The following is a 27,717-nucleotide window of genomic DNA, read 5'->3' on the forward strand; positions in this document are numbered from 1 at the left end:
GATACCACCATTCCTCCTTCTGGTAGGTCCCGGCATCTGTTCATGACCAGAGAATCAGCCTGGCACCCAACTGTGCACTTTGTCTAATAGAAAAACAGGGTCATCATCCCTTAATTATTAACATAATGTAGCTTGAGAAATAACAATCTTGTTTGGGAGATAGTTCTATGCTTCAGAGATGTAGACTGACTGGCTCCAGATTGGAGTCAGGCCGGTGACGCCATTACACTATGTAACCAACTGTGACATGTTCGCTATGGCCCTGAGTTGGTTTGGGTTTGTTGCTGCTAGGTACTACACTCTTATAGTCAGATATAAGTTAGCTTGTACCACAATAGCTGCATCCAATATTTATTTGTGCCCTGGACATGGGTTGCACCTCAGGGGCTAATGTGACTGTTTCGTCCCAAATAAATAAATAAATAAATAATACTGTTTTTATTGTCACATACACAAGATAGCTGCAGTGAAATGTGTTGTTTTACAGCGTCGGCCATAGTAGTAGAGTGTCCCTGAAGTAAATTATGGTTAAGTGCCATGCTGAAGGGCACATTGACATTTTTCACCTTGTCGGCTTGGGTATTTGAACCGGCGACCTTTGGGTTACTGGCCCCACGCTCTAACCTAGGGGTGTCAAACATATGGCCAGGGGGTCCAATCCTGTAAAAACAAACATTAAATCATAATAGTAATACAAAACATTGTGGAGGGAAATGAACTCAATATACTTTAAAATGACTAAAACCAAATCGGAACTGTGTAGAAATAATAATGGACATATATTCATACAGTTTCTTGACTGTCCAGCTCGCTAATAATCCGCAGACAGTCAGGGAGTGTAGAAAATGTAAAAAAATATTTTTTGCTAATTTTTATGGCAAGGGAAATATTACAAAAATTCAGTCCGGTCCCTCTGGACCTCGTTGAAGACCGAACGCGGCCCCTGGGGCAAATGGAGTTCGACACCCCTGCTCTAATTACTAGGCTACCTTATAACTTATTGTGTCATGGAAATACGATGGCATCGCTAGAGTAGGCAAATAATTAGTAGGAAACAACTTTGCCATATTATGATGTTGTCAAATTGACTTTAAAGAGATGGCAATGTTGCCATTACTGTTACTAGTAAAGTTTGTCAAAAATAGCTAGCAATGGTAATGTTAGCTAGCTAAAATACGGTGGTCCCCTCAATCTGAGTTAGCTGGCTAAAGTTATATTGCCTCTACAGTCAATCTTGCGACATCACAATCATGACTAAATGTTTTCCTACTAATTATTTGCCTTCTTTTGAAAGGTCATTGTGTCATCCAAGACTTAAAAAAATAAAAAAATGTCACCTTTATTTAACCAGGTAAGCTAGTTGAGGATCGGTAGGATAGTCAGTTTTACTAGGGTAAGTTTGGCGGCGTGAGTGAAGGAGGCTTTGTTTGCGAAATATAAAGCCGATTCTAGATTTGATTTTGAATTGGAGATGTTTGATATGAGTCTGGAAGGAGAGTTTACAGTCTAGCCAGACACCTAGGTATTTGTAGTTGTCCACGTATTCTAGGTCAGAACCGTCCAGAGTAGTGATGCTAGTCGGGCGGGCGGGTGCGGGCAGCGATCGGTTGAAGAGCATGCATTTGGTTTAACTAGCGTTTAAGAGCAGTTGGAGGCCATGGAAGGAGTGATGTATGGCATTGAAGCTCGTTTGGAGGTTAGTTAACACAGTGTCCAAAGAAGGGCCTAATCCGAGTTGTATTGAGGTAGGCTAATGTTAGCCAGCTATGCTAGCGATGATAATGATGATCAAAATACACTTGACCAGATACATAAACAGCAGTCTATGGTCTAGCTACCGATATACTCACCTCCATTGGGGACCAACGAACTCCAACCACCTATACCGCACGGTAGGGTCCTTCAGCAGGGCATGCAAACAAACCATAGTTGGTGGTACATCCTGCTGGAAGCATGCATTGTTGAACCGGAGAGGGCTTTTCAGTCTCAAACGGCCTTGATCCTTTGAACACGTTGGGGGCGATGAAACAACGGTGCCCCATTCAATGAAGGGAAGTGAAGTGGGCGGAAGGGTGATTTCCACGTGGAGCTTGGCAAAAGGGGGCATGAATTGTTGACATAATTGTAATCCAAACCTCACCTTAATTTACTTGCTGTGACGCACTCAGGTTCCAAACTCTGTCTCAGGCAATACTGACTTCATGACCAAAATTATCCTATTGACACTTTGTAGTAAATTTTGACACTAGAATAAATGTTTCTGACTCATATTGATGACACACAGGCTGTTTCCAAAGGGATTAGTTGGTTTTTAGGGGCAGTCGTTCTTTAAACCTCTAAATTCAAGGTTTACTTTTGTTCTCCTTTACTTGGTCTGTCTCAAGTGTAGAGTGCCCATAATGCATTATCATCGCATCCTTGACTAGACTACTTATTAGCCTTGCCTTAGACAAATTTCATAAGACTAGTTTTCTCATATATAACTATATCCCAAAGTATTTGCTTATCCGTTTCACATACGTCCATGTGCTTTTACGGAGAAAATATAAAGGAGATCTGTATAATATCCAAGTAAATGCCAATAGAAAAAAAGCTCAAACAAATGCAGCTAGTGTATTGTCCAGGTTCAATGTTTGACGTGACTGAGTTGGCTGAAGCTGGCTAGCTAGCTAGTAAGTGACAAGAACGTTATTGATTCTATTTAGAATGGACGACCAGTACTTTTGCATAGCCGGTATGGAAAAATAATTAATGACTTGTTCGCGCCTGTAGCAACGTGACCAAAATAACAAACAAGCAGATTTTTATCTGAACTATATCTTCTGGTGGAAGAATGAAATTGTATGGCGTGCGAGGCAGTGTTATATCTTGAATACAGTCCCAGGTAAATGGGTTGACAACGCCATTTACCTGTGATTGTATTCATGATACAGCACTGCCTATTGTATTACTTAGTTCTAAAAAGTTCTGCCTACAATAATTTCTTGATTCAACGGTTAGAGTGAATTTGAAATAAGTGGGGAACTTTTTCATTTCTGTCTTCTGTAACCTCTTTCAACATCTAGCCCAACACATTATACATTTCTAAAATTTCTGATACTTAAGTATATTTAAAAACAAATACTTTTACACTTTTACTCAAGTATTATTTTACTGCGTGACTTTCACTTTTACTTGAGTAACTTTCTATTAAGGTATCTATACTTTTACTCAAGTATGACAGTTGGGTACTTTTTCCACCACGACCAGATTCAAACCGTTTAAGCGCCTCCCTTCCATTCACCGTATGGCTGGACCAATCAGTGTCCTCTGATAATCTGTGTGGGTGGTTTAGTTGATGACAACATCGAAGTCGAAAATCATAACAACAATGAGGAGCAAATATGTAACGAGATAACAATGAGGCCAGAGATAGCCAGACTTGTAAATTGGGCTAAGGAACAGAAGTTGGGTTTTCTGAAAAACACAATCAGTGTGTGCTCTGCAAGCCATGCAGCGGATGAAGGTGCACCAAGAGTGTGGTGAATGGATAGACATGGTTATGGACAGCAAGGAAGAAGGAGCACCATGCGACTTGGAACAAGTCGAATTGTGACTTGCTTTCCTCTCCGGAGCAGAGCACCCTTGAAAGGAGTGGTAACTGGAGTAGCGTTAAGTCTGTGACATCCACCGTTTGGTGCGACACAGACCAGGTGGAGAGCGTGGTGAAACTGAGAAGATACTGTCTGTACTACTGAGTTTTGATGCAGAGTCTTCACCAGATAAAGTCAAGTTACGATGTGTCAGTTATCCCGTGAGAGCTTTTGTCCCGATTCCATTACAGTGTTTTAGGTGTCAAGCTTATGGTCATGTGGAAGCAGTGTGTAGGAGGGAGATTTTTAGACGTGAGAAGTGTGCAGGAGGACATGAGACAAAGGAATGTGTAGTATCGTTGGGAAACGTTTTGTGTGTGTGTGTGTGTGTGTGTGTGTGTGTGTGTGTGTGTGTGTGTGTGTGTGTGTGTGTGTGTGTGTGTGTGTGTGTGTGTAAACTATAGGGGTAGCCATGGTGCTGGAGATCTGAGGTGTCCAATGAGAGAAATGCAGGTTGAGATTGCCAGGATCAGAGTAGTACAGAAGGTGTCGTATGTTGAGGCAGTGAAGAGAGTATTAGAGGAAGATGGGTCCAGGGTGAGGGATCCTAAGAAGACAACAAGAGGATCTTTGTTATTAGGCCAAGGCCAATAGAGTCTGATAGTATGGTGTTTTTTTGGCGTTCATGGCCATGGTTGTCAATTGTACCACAGGAATGTAACGTAAATCACAGAGGACAGATGTTGTGGTGGCAGCTGCAGAGAAGTACTTGTGTGTACGAGATTTTACTGCAGAAGAGTTACAAGACGTTTTGAACGATAGTGTCCCGTCCTCCCAGGCTGCTGGCCTGGAGTAGGATCAGATGGGGCCAAAGTAGTGGAATAGTGGTGAGGTTTTAATGGGTGTAGGGTTAGTTAATATAGTGGTGAGGTTTTAATGGGTGCAGGGTTAGTTAGTATAGTGGTGAGGTTTTAATGGGTGCAGGGTTAGTTGGTATAGTGGTGAGGTTTTAATGGGTGTGGGGTTAGTTAGTATAGTGGTGAGGTTTTAATGGGTGTAGGGTTAGTTAGTATAGTGGTGAGGTTTTAATGGGTGCAGGGTTAGTTGGTATAGTGGTGAGGTTTTAATGGGTGCAGGGTTAGTTGGTAGGGCAATTCATACTACAAAATAGTAGGCTGATACACAACCAATACAGTAGGTGGTGGCATGCACGTATAACATTTGTTTGCGGACCGCAATAATACCAAAGAGGACGAGGAGGTTGGTGTTGATGCTTCTATAGGAGCAGTTATATTGGAACTGGAGGGCATACCTTCATTGAAATAACAGCAAATAACTGCATTGAAGGCTTTTCTCGGGGGAGATTATGTTTTTGCTTTCTTCTCCTGACTTGGTTCGCCAAGAGCTTGATTTACCAGCTAGCTCCACTGGTAGTCAAGAAAATGGGATTCTCGTTGTTGTGTTGCCATTACATGGATTACATGGATGACCAGATCAGAGAGGCTGTGAAGCTGGAGATCACTGTGATGCAGCTCGGTAATATCTTTTTTGCACCATTGGTTAGAGCCTGTAAGTAAGCATTTCACTGGACGGTCTACACCTGTTGTATTCGGCGCACGTGACAAATCAACTTTGATTTGATTTGATATTAATAATGACCCGGACATCCTCCATGGATGTTGCCAGGTTGTTTTTCGGTATCCCAGAGTCTTGGTGGCTGAACGACAAGTGACAGAATATGGCATCAACAGTGTATGGAGAAAACCTAATGGGGATGGTTGTGGATGAGGTTCACGTCACATAAAATGGTAAATATAACTACATCATTTGAATGAGTTTCGCTATGTTGTACATTAATTGGACTCTGCTAGCTATAGTGCATAAGTAAAAATTAAATGTCCAACATATCTGAAAACGTATTCTTATTCTAGAAAACAATGAGATACTTTACAATTGGTTTACCATGTTATTATGTTATATTTTAATGTTATTGAAATATCATAGCTCTTTTGTCGTGTCGATTGCATTAAGAAATATGTGTACTTTTTTTCAATTTGTCTCAACCAGATGTCCCAGACTGTTTCATTCTCAACAAGATGTCCCAGACTGTTTCATTCCTAACAAAATGTCCCAGACTGTTTCACGGCAGTAGCAGTTCACCTTATGTGAAGAGGAGCTGGCTGCATGCCTCTGTGTCACAAATTGTGGACAGATTCGTCATGTTTGGTGACATCACTGACATTGCAACCGGCGTCAGAAATACATCCATGGGCCAACCTCTACAGAGGAAGCGTCTCCCATGCCATATGCCAGGTTGCAGAAATGACTACACTTACAAAGTAAAGCAAGGGAGAACCTTGAGAAAAAAACATCATGACTTGGTAGTACAGTGTCAGATGCATCCAGGGGTGTAATCATTATGCCGATTCTGTTGCAAAACGTTTCATCTGTTGCAAAACCGTTGACTCCAAACTGAAAAAGCGAACGAGAGATATACGGTGTCCGTCATGAATACACCCAGGTCTAGTGAGGGGGACCTAAAGAAATAACATACTGAAGCAAGACTGTAGCTCTGTTGCTCTACAAGGCCTATGGTCCTAGCCAATATGCCTACAGCACCCTTCTACTGACCTTGTAAGTTATTGCCACTCTTTCCTCACGGTTGGCACAGTGTCTTACCTGGACCAGGTTTTGGAATGGGAAGGGAAAGAATATACCCCTTGACTTACACCTGGGACACCTCAACTTCTTCAAGTCATTTTTGAAGGGTCCAACCATGACAGAGGAAGCAGCAGACAGGATTACCAAGTCCATTAGTGTCTTAATTTAGATTTATTAGGATAACAATTAGCCGACGCCAATGGCAACAGCTAATCTTACTGGGGTCCGACACATAACGAAAAAGACATTACAGACAAAAGACTTTACAATTTACATACATTTAAAAACATGAACATGTAGTGTGTGTACATCTATCAGTTCCACATACATGTCAGTACATACACACAACAAGTAGGTCACATGGGGGAGAGGCGTTGTGCTGTGAGGTGTTGCTTTATTTGTTTTTTTTAAACCAGGTTTGTTGTTCACTTGTGCTATATAAGATGGAAGGGAGTTCCATGCACTCATGGCTCTGTATAATACTGTACGTTTTCTTGAATTTCTTCTGGACCTTGGGACTGTGAAAAGACCCCTGGTGGCATGTCTGGTTGGGTAAGTGTGTGTGTAAGTTGACTATGCAAACAATTTGGAATTTCCAACACATTAAAGTTTCTTATAAAAACGATATGTTTTTCCTCAACTTACTTTTTAGCAAACACTCTTATCCAGAGCGACTTAAAGTAGTGAGTCATACATTTTCTTTAATTCTGTTCACCCAGGGGAATCAAACCCACAACCCTGGGGTTGCAAGAACCATGCGCTACCAACTGAGCTACACAGGACTGGCATGCATACCATTAATATTATCCCTCTGATTACAATGAAGAACAAGACATGCCACTCTGTTCTGGGCCAGCTGCAGCTTAACTAGGTCTTTCTTTGCATATGACTGGACAATAATCAAGATAAGATCAAACTAGAGCCTGCAGGACTTGCTTTTATACAAAATACAATGCTCTTCGTTTTAGAGATGGTCAGGAAAAGTTTATTTCTGGCCAGCCATTTCAAAACAGACTGCAAATCTTTATTAAGGCTTTCAGTGACTTCATCAGCTGTGGTTTCTGATGCGTGTATGTTTGAATCATCAGCATACATGGACACACATGCTTTGTTTAATGCCAGTGGCAGGTCATTGGTAAAAATAGAAAAGAGTAGAGAGCCTAGAGAGCTGCCCTGTGCTACACCGCACTTTACATGTTTGACATTAAAGTAGCTTCCATTAAAGAAAACCCTCTGAGTTCTATTAGATAGATGCTGTAGCTCTGAATCCATGATATGGCAGGGATTGAAAAGCCATAACACATATGTTTTCTCAACAACAGGTTATGGTCAATATTATCGAAGTCTGCACTTAAATCTAATAGTACAGCTCCCACAATCTTCTTATTATCAATTTCTTTCAACCAATCATCAGTAATTTGTGTCAGTTCAGTGCATGTTGGGTGTCCTTCCCTATAAGCATGCTGAATGTTCTCAATTTGCAGAAAGTCAGCCAGTCAGATGTGCAGCCAGACTTATTAGCCACTCCTTTTGCCCCATCTCTTTCTACCATACAGTTTTTCAATTCCTCATCAATCCATGGTGCCTTAACAGTTTTAACAGTCAATTTCTTAACAGGTGCATGTTTATCAATAATTGGAAGAAGCATTTTCGTAAATTCATCAAGTGCAGCATCTGGATGCTCCTTATTGATCACATCAGACCAACAAATACTATTAACATCATCTACATAAGAGTCACAGCAAAATCGTTTGTATGATCTCTTAAACACTATTTTAGGCTCAGCTTTTGGAACTTTGGCTTTCCTGGATGTAGCCACTATATTGTGATCACTGCATCCAATGGGTACAGATACAGCTTTAGAACAAAGTTCTATAGTATTAGTAAAAATGTGATCAATACATGTGGATGATCTTGTTCCTGTGGTGTTTGTAAACACCCTGGTAGGTTGATTAATAACCTGAACCAGATGACAGGCACTGGTTACAGTGAGAAGCTTCCTCTTGAGTGGACAGCTTTGATGCAAACCAGTCAATATTCAGGCCCCCAAGAAAGTAAACCTCTCTGTTTACATCACATACACTATCAAGCATTTCACACATATTATTTAGATACTGACTGGCCTATAGTAATGCCCCAAAAGAGAAGGCTTTACATGTGCCAGGTGATCCTGCAACCACAACACTTCAATAACACTTGACATAAGATGTTCCAAAGCATGACAGGGATATGGCTCTCTGTGTGTGTGTGTGTGTGTGTGTGTGTGTGTGTGTGTGTGTGTGTGTGTGTGTGTGTGTGTGTGTGTGTGTGTGTGTGTGTGTGATATATATATATATATATATATATACACAGCAACACCTCCCCCATAAGAATTCCTGTCCTGGGTGAACTGCAAACTGTTCTTCAGGTCCCGGACCTCTCTGGTCAGGTCGTCCATTCTTTTATTAGTTGACTCCACCATTATTTGAACAAAACACTTGAAGCTATTTTCTTGTTGTTGTAACAACTGCTTGTAGAACTCAGTTTGTTCATTTGAAAGATCCTTCACCTTAACAGTACTCCCGCCGGCTTTGGTCTTTGTCATTGTAGCACCGAGGGTTACGCTGTTACTCCTCGCAGTTCCAGACAGTGCAGGTCGTTGGAAGATTGGAAATGACAACAACAAACAGCAGGGATCTAGACATTCACAAGCCCGGGACAATCCACGGTCACTGCTGCAATGGCTAACCGTGTTGTGGTCTGCATTCAAGCCCTCCATAAAACCCTGTTAGCTTGATAGGCAGCTGGGCTAACTGCTACGCCAAGCAGCTCCTCTGACCTGGCCTTGGACGGAATGATCACTGGACAGATAGTAGCAATCCCAGCAACTGATGCCAGAAAAGTCGCAGGATCCAAACACAAAAGGTAGCTAGCTAGAAACTAAGCTTTTCCAATAGACTTTCAAAACTTTCCAAAACAAAAAACTGAGCTCTCCTTCATTCCATATTCCATGTTCACCAGGAAGTGACAATAAACAGGACTTGATGGACGCCACAGACGCTGTTAGAGAGAGGCATCAAAGTCTATTGGCATCCATCATGCTGCTCTCCAGACCGGGGACATTCTAGCACTTGTGTGTGTTGTCAGGAATGCAGAGATGTTCAAAACCCAACCAGGTATAGAGTTCACATTCCCTGGTTTTAACAGAAACGTTCTCTCAAAGGTGAAGTACAGTTAATTGTGGGGGGTGGATGAGTTTCAAATTGAAGAAGTAGAGAAATGTTCCCGTTTGATTTGAAACAACTTAGGTACGAGGCTATCCGTGTTGCGAAACAGAATGTAAGCTTGCGAGATCAGGATGGTTTGTACAAGGCAAATTTTAGCTAGCTATGGTTTTTAAAGCGGTACAACAACAAACAATTACTAAATTACAAAATCGTTTTTTTTATGTATTTTGATGCATCAGTACATGTTATATTTACTTCACAATTTGGCACAGTGCAGGGTGAGCTTCCTGTTTGAAGCTTTCTTTGCCCCCCTCTATGATGTCATCAATGAATTTATGTATTTTGATCATGTGGTTTCTCTGCAAGGGCTTAGTAACAGTAGCTTTGGTTGTCTTTTGTCAGGATTAAGCTGTTCCAGTTCATATGAAGTCCCACTCTTTCTGAATTCACCCTATATGAACTGCAAAAAACTAATTCATAAACGTTTACTATTGAGCGAGCTACAATTGTTGAAAGACAACTAAGGAATAGAATTGGCTGGGGAATATAAATTGATAGACTGTTAGTTTTATGATGTTTATAGGATAATTTCAAGATCCAACCATAATACACGGTAAACCATTGACTCATAGTTATATTAATTTTGCAACATGCAACAATCCAGTACAGTAACAACTGTGCTTATTATCTATGGTGACTGCGTAAAGTCTTCAACATCTGATCCGCTGCCCTGTTTTCCCCAAATCTTAAACTAACCCTCAAATCCTTTCAAATAATTATGTAAAATAAAGCAACGTATATAATGTGCCAAATAAACACTAGGCCTAAAGCATAGGCAACAAATGGCAACAAAGGTGAAAATTACACTTCCATGCTTTGATGTGGTCGTGTCCGTGTGAGCTATAAATTTTAGCGGGTCACTTCATTTGAAATGTTCTATTTTTGGGGCGGATAAAACCATGATTTGGTCAAATATCCTTATTCCTGCATAAGTGTTTGCACTGCCCGTTTCTCCCCATGTTAAAGCGTTTGCCCTGTTCCTGTTTCTCCCTGTGTTAGTAGCCTAGATTGAGAGAAGGGGAGGAAGAGAAAAATGCAATTGCACGAAGAAACAGTGGTTTCTAGTTTCCCCTTCCCCAATAATTAGCCCCAATTGAATTCACCTATGTGATATTTTTTCACATCTAGATGTAAGCAAATTAATCTCTATTGAACAAAATAAATCTACAATTATGGAGCCCTATTTTGACAGTAAAATTATAGAAACAATAGCCTAATTGTCATGAAAGGCCATCACAACATTGAATTTTAAAAAGAAACAAGTGACATGATCTCACAGGAAATGTGGGAGTTTCTTAAATGCTCTAGAATTAACAATATTGGTATATCCAGAGACCAAAAAGCTGAACAGATAAACACTTATTTTTTTGCAGGAGGGTAGAATTGCATTGAATCAAATTATTCCTTTCCAATTATTTACCGACTGTAAGGGCAGGTTTTTGTTTTTTGTTCTTAACTGACTTGCCTAGTTAAAAAAAACAGGCACAATAATTTTGAAGGTACGTAGGGCACAGGATGTCATCACATAACTATAAGCTCCACTCCACATTAAATTCTAAATTCCTACTGCTTGCAAAATAAAAATGGTCAACTATAAAAATGTTTGTCCGGACTTTCAAGAATGCTTGAATTGCTTCGCCTTGCTTTTGTAGTTGGCTGGCAAGTTTCACCATCCAATTATTTCAGATCTACAAGAGTGCAAGTTTCACCATGGTACGGACCATGGCGCATGAGAATGATTAGAATATAGATAGGTGGAAGGGCATACGGGCTGTTGCCAATTTATGAATGCGCAATTTGGCTAAATGGGTAATGGAAACACTCAGGAACATCCATCTGTTTTTATAGAGACAAGAAAGTTATGCTGCATTCAAAAGAACTGGGAACTCTGAAAAATACAAGGTCAAATCATGATGTCAGTGATCTTCAGGTTGGAAAGTTAGAGCTCTAGAAATAGGCCTGAGTTCCCGAGTTGGAATTCCGAGTTGGATGACCGTTGAAAAAGATTTTTCCCAATCGGAATTTTGTTTTTCTTCAAGTTCCCAATCGTTTTGAACACACTGAAGTCGGAAGTCAGAGATTTAACTGTCTTGTATCGATTTAAAAACAGTCGATGAAAACTGCATAAAATGGAAACACACCCCAGCAGGCAATTGTCGCATCTGTTTTCTATGCGAACTTTCTAAATGTCGACAGACCTGGGTTCGATCCCAGGCTGTATCACAACCGGCCGTGATCGGGAGTTCCATAGTGCGGCGCACAATTGGCTTTACTTGGCTCATCGCGCTCTAGTGACTCCTTGTGGCGGGCCGGGAGCCTGCAGGCTGACCTCGGTCATCAGTGGAATGGTGTTTCCTCTGACACATTGGTGCGGCTGGCTTCTGGGTTAAGCTGGTGGGTGTTAAGCAGCGCGGTTTGGCGGGTCATGTTTCAGAGGACACATGACTCAACCTTCATCTCCCGAGCCCATTGGGGAGCTGCAGCAGTGAGACAAGATCGAAATTGGGGAGAAAAAGTTCCTCGTGAAGGGGGTGGCACCATACAGAGGCAAAATGATAATGACTATGTTGCTAGAGATTAATGTGACAGAAGAATAGAAACAAAGTAGATTCATTGTTGTAATGCGCCTTTGTGCGCACCAGTCTGTTGGTAGCTCTGCCAGCCTATGAAACCAGTAGGTCGATCTGTTCTAATTATTAGTTTTGGTCAAACAGGGCGAAAATGATCTTCTCCAAGCTGCAAACCGTTCTGCAGCTTTGCGAAGCACATGTGCATCAAGTACGGAAGATGCAGGTTAGACATCCGGCAAAAACAACGTATTGCAAAACGCATGTGCATCTGCTGGGCTTATGGCATAACCCAGCCTATCTCACTGTCTATCTATCTCTCCCACAGCCTAAACCAGGCCTTTCACGCCTCGCCTCATCCCCTGACTCTATGGAGGCATCCCACCTCGTTTCCATGTCATCGCCCTGTGTCTCCCCATCCCAGTCACAGCTCAAGTACATGTCCCTGGGCGTGCTGGTGCTGCAGACCACCTCACTGGTGCTCACCATGAGGTACTCGCGCACACTGCAGGGCGAGGGGCCCCGCTACCTAGCCTCCTCAGCCGTGGTGTCGGCCGAACTGCTTAAGATCCTCATCTGCCTGCTGCTCGTCTTCTATGACCACAGTAAGTCTAGTGATCCATCCATCTGGTTGGCTGGCTGGCTGGCTGGTTGGTTGGCTGTCTGTCTATCCGTCTGGCTAGCTGTCCATCTGGCTGTCCGTCTGGCTGGTTGGCTGTCTGTCTGTAACACAGTCAATGGATAAACAATGACAGCAGAGATAATACTCCTACAGTATCTTTGTCTTTCTAATGACAGCAGAGAGAAGACTCCTACAGTTTCTTTGTCTTTCTATCTCTGTCTTAGGCTTCATTGTGTGGCCATTACATTTCTGTCTGTCTTTCTGTCAGGCTTCAGTTTTTGTGTGTTGAATCGGGTGCTGAAGGAAGAGATTCTCAACAAGCCCATGGAGACGTTGAAGCTGGCCATCCCATCAGGCATCTACACACTCCAGAATAACCTTCTCTATATCGCCCTGTCCAATCTGGACGCTGCTACCTACCAGGTGAGAGATGTGACACCCGTGTGTGTGCATGTGCGTGTGTGCTGCAACATGTATAAGGGGAACAAATGGAGGGACTCAGTATAAGGGGAACACTCAGGGCCTTCATACTCCATTTCATGTCCAATTTCGACTGGCACGAATTTAAATTGATATTCTCCCCAACCAGGTGACGTACCAGCTGAAGATCCTGACCACGGCCCTGTTCTCAGTATCCATGCTGGGGAAGAGACTGGGGCTCTACCAGTGGCTGTCCCTGCTCATCCTCATAACTGGTATCGGTCTCGTTCAGGTAACAAGGCTAAACACACCCGACAAGTCAATAACTCATCATTCCTGTTTGCATGTGTTTTGTCCGATTAGTCGTTGATCTTCGAGTATCCACATTAGGGAGGCAGAAGTCTAAATTGTTCTAAAGTTCACAGGTTTTTCAGGATAATTTGAATAAATCAGTGGTAACATGATGTCCAGGAAAAGTTTATTGAATTTTTACCCAGGTTTATCCATACTGAGTGATGTAGTGTGTGTTTGTCTCCACAGTGGCCTACAGAGTCTCTGGGTGGGCCATCTCCGACGCCTCTGTCTGCAGGCTCCCAGTTAGTCGGTGTGATAGCCATACTGATAGCCTGCTTCTCCAGTGGCTTCGCTGGAGTCTACTTTGAGAAGATCCTCAAAGAGACCAACCAGAGTGTGTGGGTCCGTAACATCCAGCTAGGTCAGCATCACTGGAACCTGTTTGTTTGTTTGTTTGTTTGTTTGTTTGTACATGATTGGTTCATTGATTCATTTAATTCTACATAAATGGTAATCTCTTGGTATGTGTGAATATCTTTCCACTTTCTCTATAGCGATTACACCATTTATATAATTTATGGTCTCTCCATGTAATCCAGAGCTTCTAAAAAAAAAAACGTTAAATCATCGACTTCAATTAAATCGAATGTATTCTCACAACAGTATAGCAACTTTAGGTTGGAGGCACCATCCCATAGCCCTTGTAATTCCAATCCTTAGGCAATGTCCTGGTGCCAAAATGGTGATCTTAGCTCATGAAACCATAAACTATACAAGCATGTAATTATAAACCGTGAAAAGCAATGGAATACTTGACAATTATTTTAGAGTCCTCCCTCAAAACCTCACCCATTTCTCTCTCTCTTTCTCTCTTTCTTTCCCTCTCGTTCTCTCTCTCTCTCTCTCACACACACATATTGATGCACACACACACACATGCGCACACACTCAAAATCACCATATAGTATACGTTGCTTCTACAATTTATTATGTGTATCCTGCTGCTCAGTCACTTTTACCCCTGATTACATAACTATCACCAATATCCCTGCACATTGATATTGGTACTGGTATTGACCTTGTATATAAATCAAATACTATGTGTCACATGTACCAAATACAACAGGTGTAGACTTTACTGTGCAATGCTTACTTAGGAGCCCTTTCCCAACAGTGTTAAAAAGTAAAAAACATTTTCTAAATATGCAAAGGAAAAAGTAAGAAAAGAAGAGAAAAAGAAGAAGAAATAGTAACAGAATAAAATAACAACAACGAGGCTATTTACAAGGAGTACCGGTACCGAGGCGATGGGCAGGGTTACGAGGTAGTTGAAATAATATGTACATGTAGGTAGATGTAAACGTGACAACGAAAATCAGGATAGATAACAGAGTAGCAGCAGCGTATGTGAATAATGTGAAAGTGTGTGTGTGCGGTGTCAATATGCATGTAGTGTGTGTGTGTATGTGTGTGTTGGAGTGTGTGGGTAGAGTCTAGTGAGTATGTGGTAGAGTCTGGTGAGTGTGTGGGTAGAGTCTAGTGAGTGTGTGGTAGAGTCTGGTGAGTGTGAGGGTAGAGTCTAGTGAGTGTGTGGTAGAGTCTAGTGAGTGTGAGGGTAGAGTCTAGTGAGTGTGTGGTAGAGTCTAGTGAGTGTGTGGTAGAGTCTGGTGAGTGTGTGGGTAGAGTCTAGTGAGTGTGTGGTAGAGTCTGGTGAGTGTGAGGGTAGAGTCTAGTGAGTGTGTGGGTAGAGTCTAGTGAGTATGTGGTAGAGTCTGGTGAGTGTGAGGGTAGAGTCTAGTGAGTGTGTGGTAGAGTCTAGTGAGTGTGTGGTAGAGTCTGGTGAGTGTGAGGGTAGAGTCTAGTGAGTGTGTGGTAGAGTCTGGTGAGTGTGAGGGTAGAGTCTAGTGAGTGTGTGGGTAGAGTCTAGTGAGTGTGTGGTAGAGTCTGGTGAGTGTGAGGGTAGAGTCTAGTGAGTGTGTGGTAGAGTCTAGTGAGTGTGAGGGTAGAGTCTAGTGAGTGTGTGGGTAGAGTCTAGTGAGTGTGTGGTAGAGTCTGGTGAGTGTGAGGGTAGAGTCTAGTGAGTGTGTGGTAGAGTCTGGTGAGTGTGAGGGTAGAGTCTAGTGAGTGTGAGGGTAGAGTCTGGTGAGTGTGTGGGTAGAGTCTAGTGAGTGTGTGGTAGAGTCTGGTGAGTGTGAGGGTAGAGTCTAGTGAGTGTGTGGTAGAGTCTGGTGAGTGTGAGGGTAGAGTCTGGTGAGTGTGAGGGTAGAGTCTGGTGAGTGTGTGGGTAGAGTCTAGTGAGTGTGTGGTAGAGTCTGGTGAGTGTGAGGGTAGAGTCTAGTGAGTGTGTGGTAGAGTCTGGTGAGTGTGAGGGTAGAGTCTAGTGAGTGTGTGGTAGAGTCTGGTGAGTGTGTGGTAGAGTCTGGTGAGTGTGAGGGTAGAGTCTAGTGAGTGTGTGGTAGAGTCTGGTGAGTGTGTGGTAGAGTCTGGTGAGTGTGAGGGTAGAGTCTAGTGAGTGTGTGGGTAGAGTCTGGTGAGTGTGAGGGTAGAGTCTAGTGAGTGTGAGGGTAGAGTCTAGTGAGTGTGTGGGTAGAGTCTGGTGAGTGTGTGGGTAGAGTCTAGTGAGTGTGTGGTAGAGTCTGGTGAGTGTGAGGGTAGAGTCTAGTGAGTGTGTGGTAGAGTCTAGTGAGTGTGTGGTAGAGTCTGGTGAGTGTGAGGGTAGAGTCTAGTGAGTGTGTGGTAGAGTCTAGTGAGTGAAAGAGAGACCAGGTAGCCATTTGATTAATTGTCCAGCAGTCTTATGGCTTGGGGGTACAAGCTGTTCAGGAGCCTTTTGGTCCCAGACTTGGTCCTCCGGTAGAAGTGAGAACAGTCTATGACTTGGGTGGCTGGAATATATAGTGTGTTTTGTATTTCTCCTGTGTATTTTATCTGACTCAGCATTGATTCCGTGCTCTTTTTAGGACACTTTTCTATTTATTTCCATTTTGTTATATTGAATACTGCATTGCTGAGGAAGAACTTGCAAGTAAGCATTTCACTGTACTGTTTACACCTGCTGTATCCTGTGCATGTGACAAATAAATGTTGATTTGACCTCTCTCTCTCCCTCCCTATCCTAGGTTTATTTGGCCTGGTGTTTGGTCTAATGGGAGTGTTTGTGTACGACGGAGAGAGAGTGAGGGAGTCCGGAGTGTTCCAAGGCTACAACCCACTCACCTGGACTGTTGTGGCCCTGCAGGTAATGTACATATGCTTATATGTTTTAACTCATGCCATACAAAACTATGAAATAACACATATGGAATCATGAAGTGACCAAAAAAGCGTTAAGCAAATCAAAATATATTTTAGATTCTTCAAAGTAGCCACCCTTTGCCTGATGACAGCTTTGCAAACTCTTGGCATTCTCTCAACCAGCTTCATGAGGTAGTCACCTGGAATGCATTTCAATTAACAGGTGTGTCTTGTTAAAAGTTAATTTGTGGAATGCCTTTCCTTCTTAATGTGTTTGAGCCAATCAGTTGTGTTGTGACAAGGTAGGGGTGGTATACAGAAGATAGCCCTATGTGGTAAAAGACCAAGTCCATATTAGGACAAGAACAGCTCAAATAAGCAGAGAGAAATGACAGTCCATCATTACTTTAAGACATGAAGGTCAGTCAACATGGAACATTTCAAGAACTTTTAATGTTTCTTCAAGTGCAGTCACAAAAACCATCAGGCGCTATGATGAAACTGACTCTCATGAGGACCGTCACAGGAAAGGAAGACCCAGAGTTACCTCTGCTGTAGAGGATGAGTTCATTAGAGTTAACTGCACCTCAGATTGCAACCCAAATTGATGCTTCACAGAGTTCAAGTAACAGACACATCTCAACATCAAATGTTCAGAGGAGACTGCGTGAATCAGGCCTTTATGGTCGAATTTCTCCAAAGAAACCACTACTAAAGGACATCAATAATAAGAAGAGACTTGCTTGGGCCAAGAAACACAACAATGGACATTAGACCGGTGGGTATTTGTCCTTTTGTCTGGAGTCCAAATTGGAGATTTTTGGTTCCAACCGCAGTGTCTTTGTGAGATGCAGAGTAAGTGAATGGATGATCTCCACATGTGTGGTTCCCACCGTGAAGCATGGAGGAGGAGGTGTGATGGTGTGGGGGTGCTTTGCTGGTGACACTGTCTGTGATTTATTTAGAATTCAAGGCACACTTAACCAGCACAGCTACCACAGCATTCTGCAGCGATACCCCATCCCATCTGGATTGGGCTTAGTGGGACTATCATTTGTTTTTCAACAGGACAATTACCCAAAACATACCTCCAGGCTGTGTAAGGGCTATTTGACCAAGAAGGGGAGTGTTGGTGCTGTATCAGATGACCTGGCCTCCACAATCACCCGACCTCAACCCAATAGAGATGGTTTGGGATGAGTTGGACCACAGAGTGAAGGAAAAGCAGCCAACAACTGCTCAGCATATGTGGGAACTCCTTCAAGAGTGTTGGAAAAGCATTCCAGGTGAAGCTGAAGCTGGTTGAGAGAATGCGAAGATTGTGCAAAGCTGTCATCAAGGCAAAGGGTTGCTACTTTGAAGAATATAAAATATAAAATATATTCTGATTTGTTTAACACTTTTTTGGTTACTACATGATTCCATATGTGTTATTCCATAGTTTTGATGTCTTCACTATTATTCTGCAATGTAGAAAATAGTACAAATAAAGAAAAACCCTTGAATGAGTAGGATTGTCCAAACTTTTGACTGGTACTGTATATAAAGTGTAATATTTGGATTTAAAATCAAAATTGAATACATTTCTTAAAAAAAATAATAATAATAATTTTCCCCAATTTTTGATCTTGTCTCATCGCTGCAACTCCCTAACGGGCTCGGGAGAGGCAAAGGTGGAGTCATTCGTCCTCCGAACAATGACCCACCTAACCACGCTTAACCCGGAAGCCAGCCGCACCAATGTGTCGGAGGAAACATCGTTCAACTGGCGACCGGGGTCAGCCCACAGGCACCCAGCCCACCACAAGGAGTCGCTAGAGCGCCATGAGCCAAGTAAAGCCCCACCGGCCAGACCCTCCCCTATCCCGGACCAATTGTGCGCTGTCCTATGGGATTCCCAGCCACGGCCAGTTGTGACACAGCCCGGGAATGAACACGGGTCTGTAGTAACCCCTCCAGCAATGCGATGCAGTGCCTTAGACCGCTGCGCCGCTCAGGAGGACAAAATGTAATACATTTCAAGTCTATATCTGACATGGTACAAGTGTATTCTTTTTTTTAAAAGCCCATAACAATAGCTGTGGGAAGCAGGGGTGCTGAGGGTGCTGCAGCATCCCCTGAAAAATCAGAATTAAAACCAAATATTAATAAATAAAAAAATATGGGACTTTTTTTTCTCTCACAAAAGCAGTGCACTGGGCCTTTACTAGTCCTGCATTAGCTGACAGATATCCACCTAATTTCCAAATGCTTTTAAAACACAGAAGCCAAATTCAGAAACTATGGATACAACTTCCTCCATGCTCATGCATTATCATAATTCATCTACTCGCCATTAGAAATCCCTGAATTTAATAGCATGTTTCTGTTAGCTTATACATCATGTACTACCCCCCCTCCCCTGTTATTAATAATAATAATAATAATAATACGCATAACAATAACACTATATTTTAGTTCTCAGTGTTTAGTATGATTTTAGTGGCAAAGCAGAATAAGAAAATCCTGATATGAGGTAAACTCCCAGCAGAGCCCCAAGTCCAATGGGTTTATCCTCTGTTGTGTTGATGTTAATGTGTTGATGTTCTCCGTATCCATAGCCAGAATGATTTTGCAGTGCATGGTGATCTAACAGGTTTCCTGTTTCATTCATCAGAGGTGTAGGGAGGGGGAAGTCTGAGAATCCACAAAAATGTAATTATACAGATGATTACCAAAATATGCACACAACAGTATTGTTACCTTGGTTTTTGTGGTGAATGTGAATGAAAAATATATATTTTTTGATAATGGTTTTCATACACATACCTTGTCCATAATGTAGAGGCCTATGGGATATTCATTGAAGAGGTAAGGAAGGAGGATGGTAAATGTGATCTGCATAACATACCAATACAAATTCACCCACCTTTGTATGCCTTCTTGTCTGTATACCTGCAGCTGGTGCTCAGCTGGTGCTCTCGTGCATGCTTCAGTGTTGCTTGCCTCGAAGCGAGCATTTTATTTTGTATTTTTTTACCTTTATTTAACTAGGCAAGTCAGTTAAAAACAAATTCTTATTTTCAATAACCTAGGAACGGTGGGTTAACTGCCTTGTTCAGGGGCAGAACGACAGATTTGTACCTTGTCAGCTCGGGGATTTGAACTTGCAACCTTTCGGTTACTAGCGCAACGCTCTAACCACTAGGCATTTAGCTCGTCTGGTAGGCTCGTGTCACTGGGCAGCTCGTGTCTGGGTTTCCCTTTGTAGTCCGTAATAGTTTTCAAGCCCTGCCACATCCGACGAGCGTCAGAGCCGGTGTAGTAGAATTCAATCTTAATCCGGTATTTACGCTTTGCTTGTTTGATGGTTCATCAGAGGGCATAGCGGGATTTCTTATAAGCGTCCGGATTAGTCTCCCACTCCTTGAAAGCGGCAGCTCTAGCCTTTAGCTTAATGCGGATGTTGCCTGTAATCCATCGCTTCTAGTTGGGATATGTACGTACAGTCACTGTGGGTACGACGTCATTGATGCACTTATTGATGAAGCCGATGACTGAGGTGGTGTATTCCTCAACGCCATTGGATGAATCCCGGAACATATTCCATTCTGTGCTAGCAAAACAGTCCTGTAGTGTAGCATCCGCGTCATCTGACCACTTCCATATTGAGTGAGTCACTGGTACATCCTGCTTTAGTTTTTGCTTGTACGCAGGAATCAGGAGGATAGAATTGTGGTCAGATTTGCCAAATGGAGGGTGGGGGAGAGCTTTGTATGCATCTCTGTGTGTGGAGTAAAGGTGGTCTAGGATTTTTTTCCCCCTGGTTGCACATGTGATATGTTGGTAGAAATTTGGTAAAACTGATTTAAGTTTGCCTACATTAAAGTCCCCGGCCACTAGGAGCACCGCTTCTGGATGAACATTTTCTTCTTTGCTTATGGCCTTATAGAGTTGGTTGAGAGCGGTCTTAGTGCCAGCTTTGCTTTGTGGTGGTAAATAGACGGCTACGAATAATACAGATGAGAACTCTCTTGGTAGATAGTGTGGTCGATAGCTTATCGTAAGGTACTCTACCTCAGGCGAGCAATACCTCGAGACTTCTTTAATATTAGACATCACGCACCAGCTGTTATTGACAAAAAGGCACACACCCCCACCCCTCGTCTTACCAGAGGTAACGTCTCTGTTCTGCCGGTGCATGGAAAATCACGCTAGCTCTATATTGTCTGTTTCTTCGCTCAGCCACGTCTCGGTGAAACATAAGATGTTACAGTTTTTAATGTCCGATTGGTAGGATAATCTTAATAGTAGGATAATTTTATTTTGTAACGATTGCATGTTAGCAAGGAGAATGGAAGGCATTGGGAGTTCCCCTTTGGCTTCTCAGAAGAATCCCCGATCTGCGTCCCCTTTTCCGGCGTCTTTTCTTCATGCAAAAGGTGTGGATCTGGGCCTGTTTCAGTGAAAGCAGGATGTCCTTCTCGGACTCGTTAAAGGAAAAAGTTTCTTCCAGTCCGCGATGAGTAATCGCTTTTCTGATGTCCAGAAGTTATTTCCGGTCATAAGAGACGGTAGCAGCAACATTATTTACACAATAAGTTAAAAAATAAGTTACACAAAATGCAAAAAAAAATTACAAAATTGCACAATTGGTTGGGAGAATGTAAAACATCAGCCATGTTCTTCGGCGCCATCTTTTCAATACAGCTAGCCTACAACATATTGTTATATCCTACATATTCTTACCTCTTTGTTTATTGATATCCATTGAATTGTGTCCATTTTCTGTTTTAGAAAGAAACAAAAATGAAAAGATAGATGGTATCATCATAAAACAATATCAATGTAAATCATACATTACCTTAAATTGAGGAAATATTTACATTTTTCAGTTAAGTGCCTGTACCTGCTGTCCTTTCAAATTCAAATCCAAATGTTTCAGTTGGGCTGTTAGGTTCCTGCAAGAACCCCACCAACTAAGGAGGTTCCTTGATGATCCCCACCTCCTATGGGGTTCTTGGAATAACCTTTTGGGGGCCGTTTTCAGTGCCGAGAACCCTAAGGTTCTTCAAAGAACTTTGAGGATCTTAGAAGAACCCTTGGTTTTAGAGTGTAGTGTAGGCTACCTTTGATTTCTTTATATTACAAACTTTTTTTCCTTTGACTGGATGTATTCAGTGCAGTATTAACTCTAACTGTCAATCGTGTATGTAGGTGGCAGGGAAGTCAGGCGCAGGAGAAACCAAATTGGTTAATCTGGAGTATTTAATGAAAAAACAAACTCAAAACCAAAGTACAAAATAACAATGGGTAACATATACCCGTCGCACACCGATACAAATACACACGTAACATAACATCACAAAACAATCACCGACAAGGACATGAGGGGAAACAGAGGGTTAAATACACAACATGTAATTAATGGGATTGGAAACAGGTGTGTAGGAAGACAAGACAAGACCATTGGAAAATGAAAAACTGATCAATGATGGCTAGAAGACCGGTGACGTCGACCGCCGAGCACCACTCGAGCAAGGAGGGGCATCGACTAACATTGAGCTTATGAATAATGGTATAATAATAATGGTATAATATACGCTTCTAACTTAGGCTATAGGCTACATGTTGTCTTTATTGTTCTGTTGCGCAATTACACACTTGGCCTCCCCGCTGCCACGGCTATTCCTCTTAAATCTTGTGGAGGCCCAGGAAAAGACAGACTACAAAATATTGTTGGACACGTATTTCGACTTATTTTCTTTAGTCTACTAATATCCTATTGGAGGGGAGATGCATGCTTGCTCTTGCTTGCTGAATGTAAAATAGGCTACAGCATTTACGAGGGGAAGTTGGAAAGGAGAAGCCCATATTTTCTTATAGTAGGCCTAGGCCTAGATTAACACCGGGTTACATCATGACAAAATAGGCCTACACCTTATGAGTGGCCTGCTAATGTACCTTTCTGAACCTTCTAAACTGTCGAATATAGACGCACACTGATCCAAATGGCTGTATAAGCAGCCTTAGACTGTAGGCCTATGCATTTATTTTGGCTTGAAACAAAACAGGACATGTGAGCTGTTATTCAAATTAGCCTACATCACTGCAGTTTACAGACTATGGACAATATTTGCATATTCACTTAATAACAATAATTTATTCCTCATTGCACTGTGTTGTTGTAGCCCAGGTATAGTACTTTTATTGTCTAAAAACGTAGGCTAAGGACTAATCATTAGTGGAGCTTTGCATGCCCGGGGACCACAGAGCGCATGTGGGAACTGACTACAGATCTGCCGTTTTATATGTTCATTTATTTTTCTTGCACGTTGATAGGTAAATATTTAGCCTATAGTCTTAATATTTAGCTAGTGAATGGCCTAATATCTAGCTAATATTTAGCTTCTTACTTTGGCTACACGTCACTAGCCTCTCTTATCCAGCTGTTCCCATGCGCAACAGGCTATAGGCTGCAAGCCTCTCCAAAATAGGCAATTCCTTGTGAAATTCCCAGGGAACGCTATAGGCTACCAAAGCTATTTTTATACTAGGCCTAATAGCCTATTCGGGGGAAAGAATCAGGCTTGCTCTTGCTAATTGCTGAATATTAAACAGGCCTACAGCATAGAACATGCATGTCAGGGAAAGTTGAGGAGGGAAAGTGCATTGTGTGATCACTTTTGGCCGGTTATGATAACATTGTTGCACTGATGCATTGCAAATAGTTGCACAGGACATGTAGAGATGAGGACAGTGCAAAAGAAGACACAAAGGAATTGACAACCATTAGAAAAATGGAAATCACTTGCAAACCACTTGAGCAATGAGGCAATGACATGCTGTCAAATATGGGCAGACTAAATGGCGTTTGATGTTGAATCACTACATTTAAATAAGAGTTACTATATTATTTTTCATTAGGCCTACATGTACAGTTGAAGTCGTAAGTTTACATACACCTCAGCCAAATACATTTAAACTCAGTTTTTCACAATTCCTGACATTTAATCCTGGTAAAATTCCCTGTCTTAGGTCAGTTGGATCACCACTTTATTTAAGAATGTGAAATGTCAGAATAATAGTAGAGAGAATGATTTATTTCAGCTTGTATTTCTTTCATCACATTCCCAGTGGGTCAGAAGTTTACATACACTCAATTAGTATTTGGTAGCATTGCCTTTCAATTGTTTAACTTGGGGCAAACGTTTTGGATAGCCTTCCACAAGCTTCCCACAAAAAGTTGGGTGAATTTTGGCCCATTCCTCCTGACAGAGCTGGTGTAACTGAGCCAGGTTTGTAGGCCTCCTTGCTCGCACACGCTTTTTCAGTTCTGCCCAGAAATGTTCTATAGGATTGAGGTCAGGGCTTTGTGATGGCCACTCCAATACCTTGACTTTGTTGTCCTTAAGCCATTTTGCCACAACTTTGGAAGTATACTTGAGGTCATTGTCCATTTGGAAGACCCATTTGCGACCAAGCTTTAACTTCCTGACTGATGTCTTGACATGTTGCTTCAATATATCCACATAATTTTCCATCCTTCATGATGCCATCTATTTTGTGAAGTACACCAGTCCCTCCTGCAGCAAAGCACCCCCACAATATGATGCTGCCACCCCCATGCTTCACGGTTGGGATGGTGTTCTTCGGCTTGCAAGCCTCCCCCTTTTTCCTCCAAACATAATGATGGTCATTATAGCCAAACAGTTCTATTTTTGTTTCATCAGACCAGAGGACATTTCTCCAAAAAGTATGATCTTTGTTCCCATGTGAAGTTGCAAACTGTCTGGCTTTTTTTATGGCGGTTTTGGAGAAGTGTCTTCTTCCTTGCTGAGTGGCCTTTCAGGTTATGTCGATATTGTCACGCGGAATGACGCTGGAGAGACAAAGCAGGTACGGGGAGTAAACATTTAATAAACAACTGACATAGACAAGACAGGAACAGCGTCAGAAACAAATACAAAGACAAAAACAATACAACGCAGCAGCAGGGTACAGAGCTGGGGAACTGACAATTATAGGGGAGGAAATAAACAGGTGATGAATGAGTCCAGGTGAGTCCAATATCTCTGATGCAAGTGAGGGAGGGAGGGCAGGTGTGAGTAATGGATGGTAGGAGCGTGTAATGCAGGGTAATCTGGCGCCCCCAAGCGCCAGAGGAAGGGAAGAGCGGGAGCAGACGTGACAGATATAGGACTCATTTTACTGTGGATATAGATCCTACCTGTTTCCTCCAGCATCTTCATAAGGTCCTTTGCTGTTGTTCTGGGATTGATTTGCACTTTTTGCACCAAAGTACGTTCATCTCTATGAGACCGAATGTGTCTCCTGCCCTGAGCGGTATGACGGCTGCGTGGTCCCATGGTGTTTATACTTGCGTACTATTGTTTGTACAGATGAACGTGGAACCTTCAGGGGTTTGGAAATTGCTCCCAAGGATGAACCAGACTTGTGGAGGTCTACAATTCTTTTCTGAGGTCTTGGCTAATTTCTTTTGATTTTCCCATGATGTCAAGCAAAGAGGCACTGAGTTTGAAGGTAGGCCTTGAAATACATCCACAGATACACCTCCAATTGACTCAAATGATGTCAATTAGCCTATCAGAAGCTTCTAAAGCCATGCCATAATTTTATGGAATTTTCCAAGCTGTTTAAAGGCACAGTGAACTTAGTGTATATAAACTTCTGACCCACTGGAATTGTGGTACAGTGAATTATAAGTGAAATGATCTGTCTGTAAACAATTGTTGGAAAAATGACTTGTGTCATGCACAACGTAGATGTCCTAACCGACTTGCCAAAACTATAGTTTGTTAACAAGAAATTTGTGGAGTGGTTGAAAAATGAGTTTTAATGACTCCAACCTAAGTGTAGGTAAACTTCCGACTTCAACTGTACATTGAAGTAGCCTATTATCTGCAGTGGTCACTATGACAATGAAAACACCATGAAAACACTGAATGGTCACTCTGAACCAGTAGCCTATCTGTGCATTAGAGACCTCATAAACAATGTTCCCTCTAAACTGTGCAGGTGCACACACAGAATAAATATTAGCCTGTGCAGAGAAGCATGAGATTGAACTTCACAGCTTTCCCCTTTAGTTAACACTGTCAACGTTTCAATCTACTGTGGGAATTGCCAATGTTAGCCACTTTCACTGAAACATACCGAAACAAAACAAACTGTGCACATGATTTTCTTGTAGACAGAACGCACTGGAGTAGGATTCTATTGCATTGAAACTAACTACTCAGCCCCTACTCTACAGACCAGTGCAGCAAAACCAATCAGAGCCAAATAGACCATTGCCATTTATGGATCTGTGCCATTTTCTTTGAACTAGACAGTGTTTACCGCATGAGTGGTTGCGAGTAGATGCACAAGATCAAAGCAAGAACTGCATGTAGTCATGTGTGCACATTTGTTCATATTCTTTGCTAGTAAGTGAGTTATTAGCCCAGTTATAGCTCATTTCTAGTCAGCAATGGGGGAGTGGCTGCTTCCTACAGGAGAACAAAATGTGTGCATTTCTAGCCATCTTTGAAAAGTGAGCCAGGGAAAAAAAATCTGTCTTAAAGGGGCCGTGTTGTATTTTGAAACAGGCTTGAATAATTTAAGTAGCCAATAGGCATTATTTGCCTGATTTTCTGTAATAATGGTATGGAAATAAGAATGAATTTCATTTTGTAAAGTGATTTCTTGCATCAAAACACCACATTGTTAGTCACCTTGTCTGAAGGACAAGTGGATAAACAAGTTAATGTCTGTCACGTTCTCTATCTTCAAATTCCCTGTCATATATGAGCCAAGGCGCAGCGTGCCGGTAATTCCACATCTTTATTTGAAGAAAACCGAACCAAAACAATAAACAGGTAAACAGCAAGAAACGTAATGCAACTGTGGCGTATACACACAGAAATAATAATAACCCACAAACACAGGTGGGGAAAAGGCTGCCTAAGTATGATTCCCAATCAGAGACAACGAATGACAACCTCTGATTGGAAACCATACTCGGCCAATAAAGAAAAAACAACATAGACATACAACACATAGAATGCCTACCCCATGTCACACCCTGACCTAACCAAACAGAGAAAAACGACTCTCTCAGGTCAGGGCGTGACAATGTCAAACCCTGCATATTTTTTCCAAAAGTCTCACGGAATGTAGGCCGACATTGAACACCACATATTGGCTGAAAAATAGAACATCTATTTCCATGTTAAAATGTTATGGGATGCATTTTCTCCATTGTTTTTGATGGTAGGTCACTCTGGTAGTCCTACATTATGGTAGTCTGGTTGTCCTACATTACATAAAATTGCCACAGTAGCCTACTTGGCCACTGTTATAACTGTAACTTAAAGCGGCTACAGCCTCAGTGTTCACAGTAAGCATGCACCAGAAGTTGCACAGAATTTTCACATCGTTCAAGTTTGCATTCAGCAGACCCTACATTTGCTCAGTGCCGAAATAAATGAGGGGGAACATTACTCATGAATGGTCATGTGTCACTACCTTATTACTAGGCAGCCTGCAGTAGGATGCTTTAATCAGTTGATTGACAGGTGTAGGACTGTAGAACTTTCCTCTAGTGTGGATGCTCACCAAAATGTTATAGTTATGTTGCCTATAGTTTATAATTCTAGTTATTGTTAGACTTATTGGCTTGGTGGACGGCCCGGGCCTGAGTTAACCTCTACCACAACACAACTAACGTTATTATCACAACAGAACTAGCCTACTAGTATGTCTAACTAACGTTATTATCACAACAGAACTACTAGTAGGTCTAACTAACGTTATTATCACAACAGAACTACTAGTAGGTCTAACTAACATTATTATCACAACAGAACTACTAGTAGGTCTAACTAACGTTATTATCACAACAGAACTACTAGTAGGTCTAACTAACGTTATTATCACAACAGAACTAGCCTATTAGTAGGTCTAGCTAACGTTATTATCACAACATAACTAGCCTACTAGTATGTCTAACTAACGTTATTATCACAACAGAACTACTAGTAGGTCTAACTAACGTTATTATCACAACAGAACTAGCGTACTAGTAGGTCTAACTAACG

The 27,717-nt window shown here is 42.0% G+C and overlaps 1 protein-coding gene across 1 annotated transcript in view; it reads left to right on the top strand.

Annotated features, from left to right (window-relative positions):
* LOC106598841 (UDP-N-acetylglucosamine transporter-like) overlaps positions 1-27,717 on the top strand; it is a 36,354-nt gene that overhangs the window by 6,130 nt on the left and 2,507 nt on the right. Inside the window, exons 2-6 of the mRNA XM_045714506.2 lie at positions 12,395-12,671; positions 12,957-13,111; positions 13,278-13,400; positions 13,649-13,823; positions 16,522-16,640. Coding sequence (XP_045570462.1) covers positions 12,395-12,671; positions 12,957-13,111; positions 13,278-13,400; positions 13,649-13,823; positions 16,522-16,640 — 849 coding nt within the window. The remainder of the gene's footprint in view (positions 1-12,394; positions 12,672-12,956; positions 13,112-13,277; positions 13,401-13,648; positions 13,824-16,521; positions 16,641-27,717) is intronic.

The sequence above is a fragment of the Salmo salar genome, chromosome 03 (genome assembly GCF_965601325.2).
Source record: "Salmo salar chromosome 03, fSalSal1, whole genome shotgun sequence".
Classification (NCBI taxonomy): Eukaryota; Metazoa; Chordata; class Actinopteri; order Salmoniformes; family Salmonidae; genus Salmo; species Salmo salar.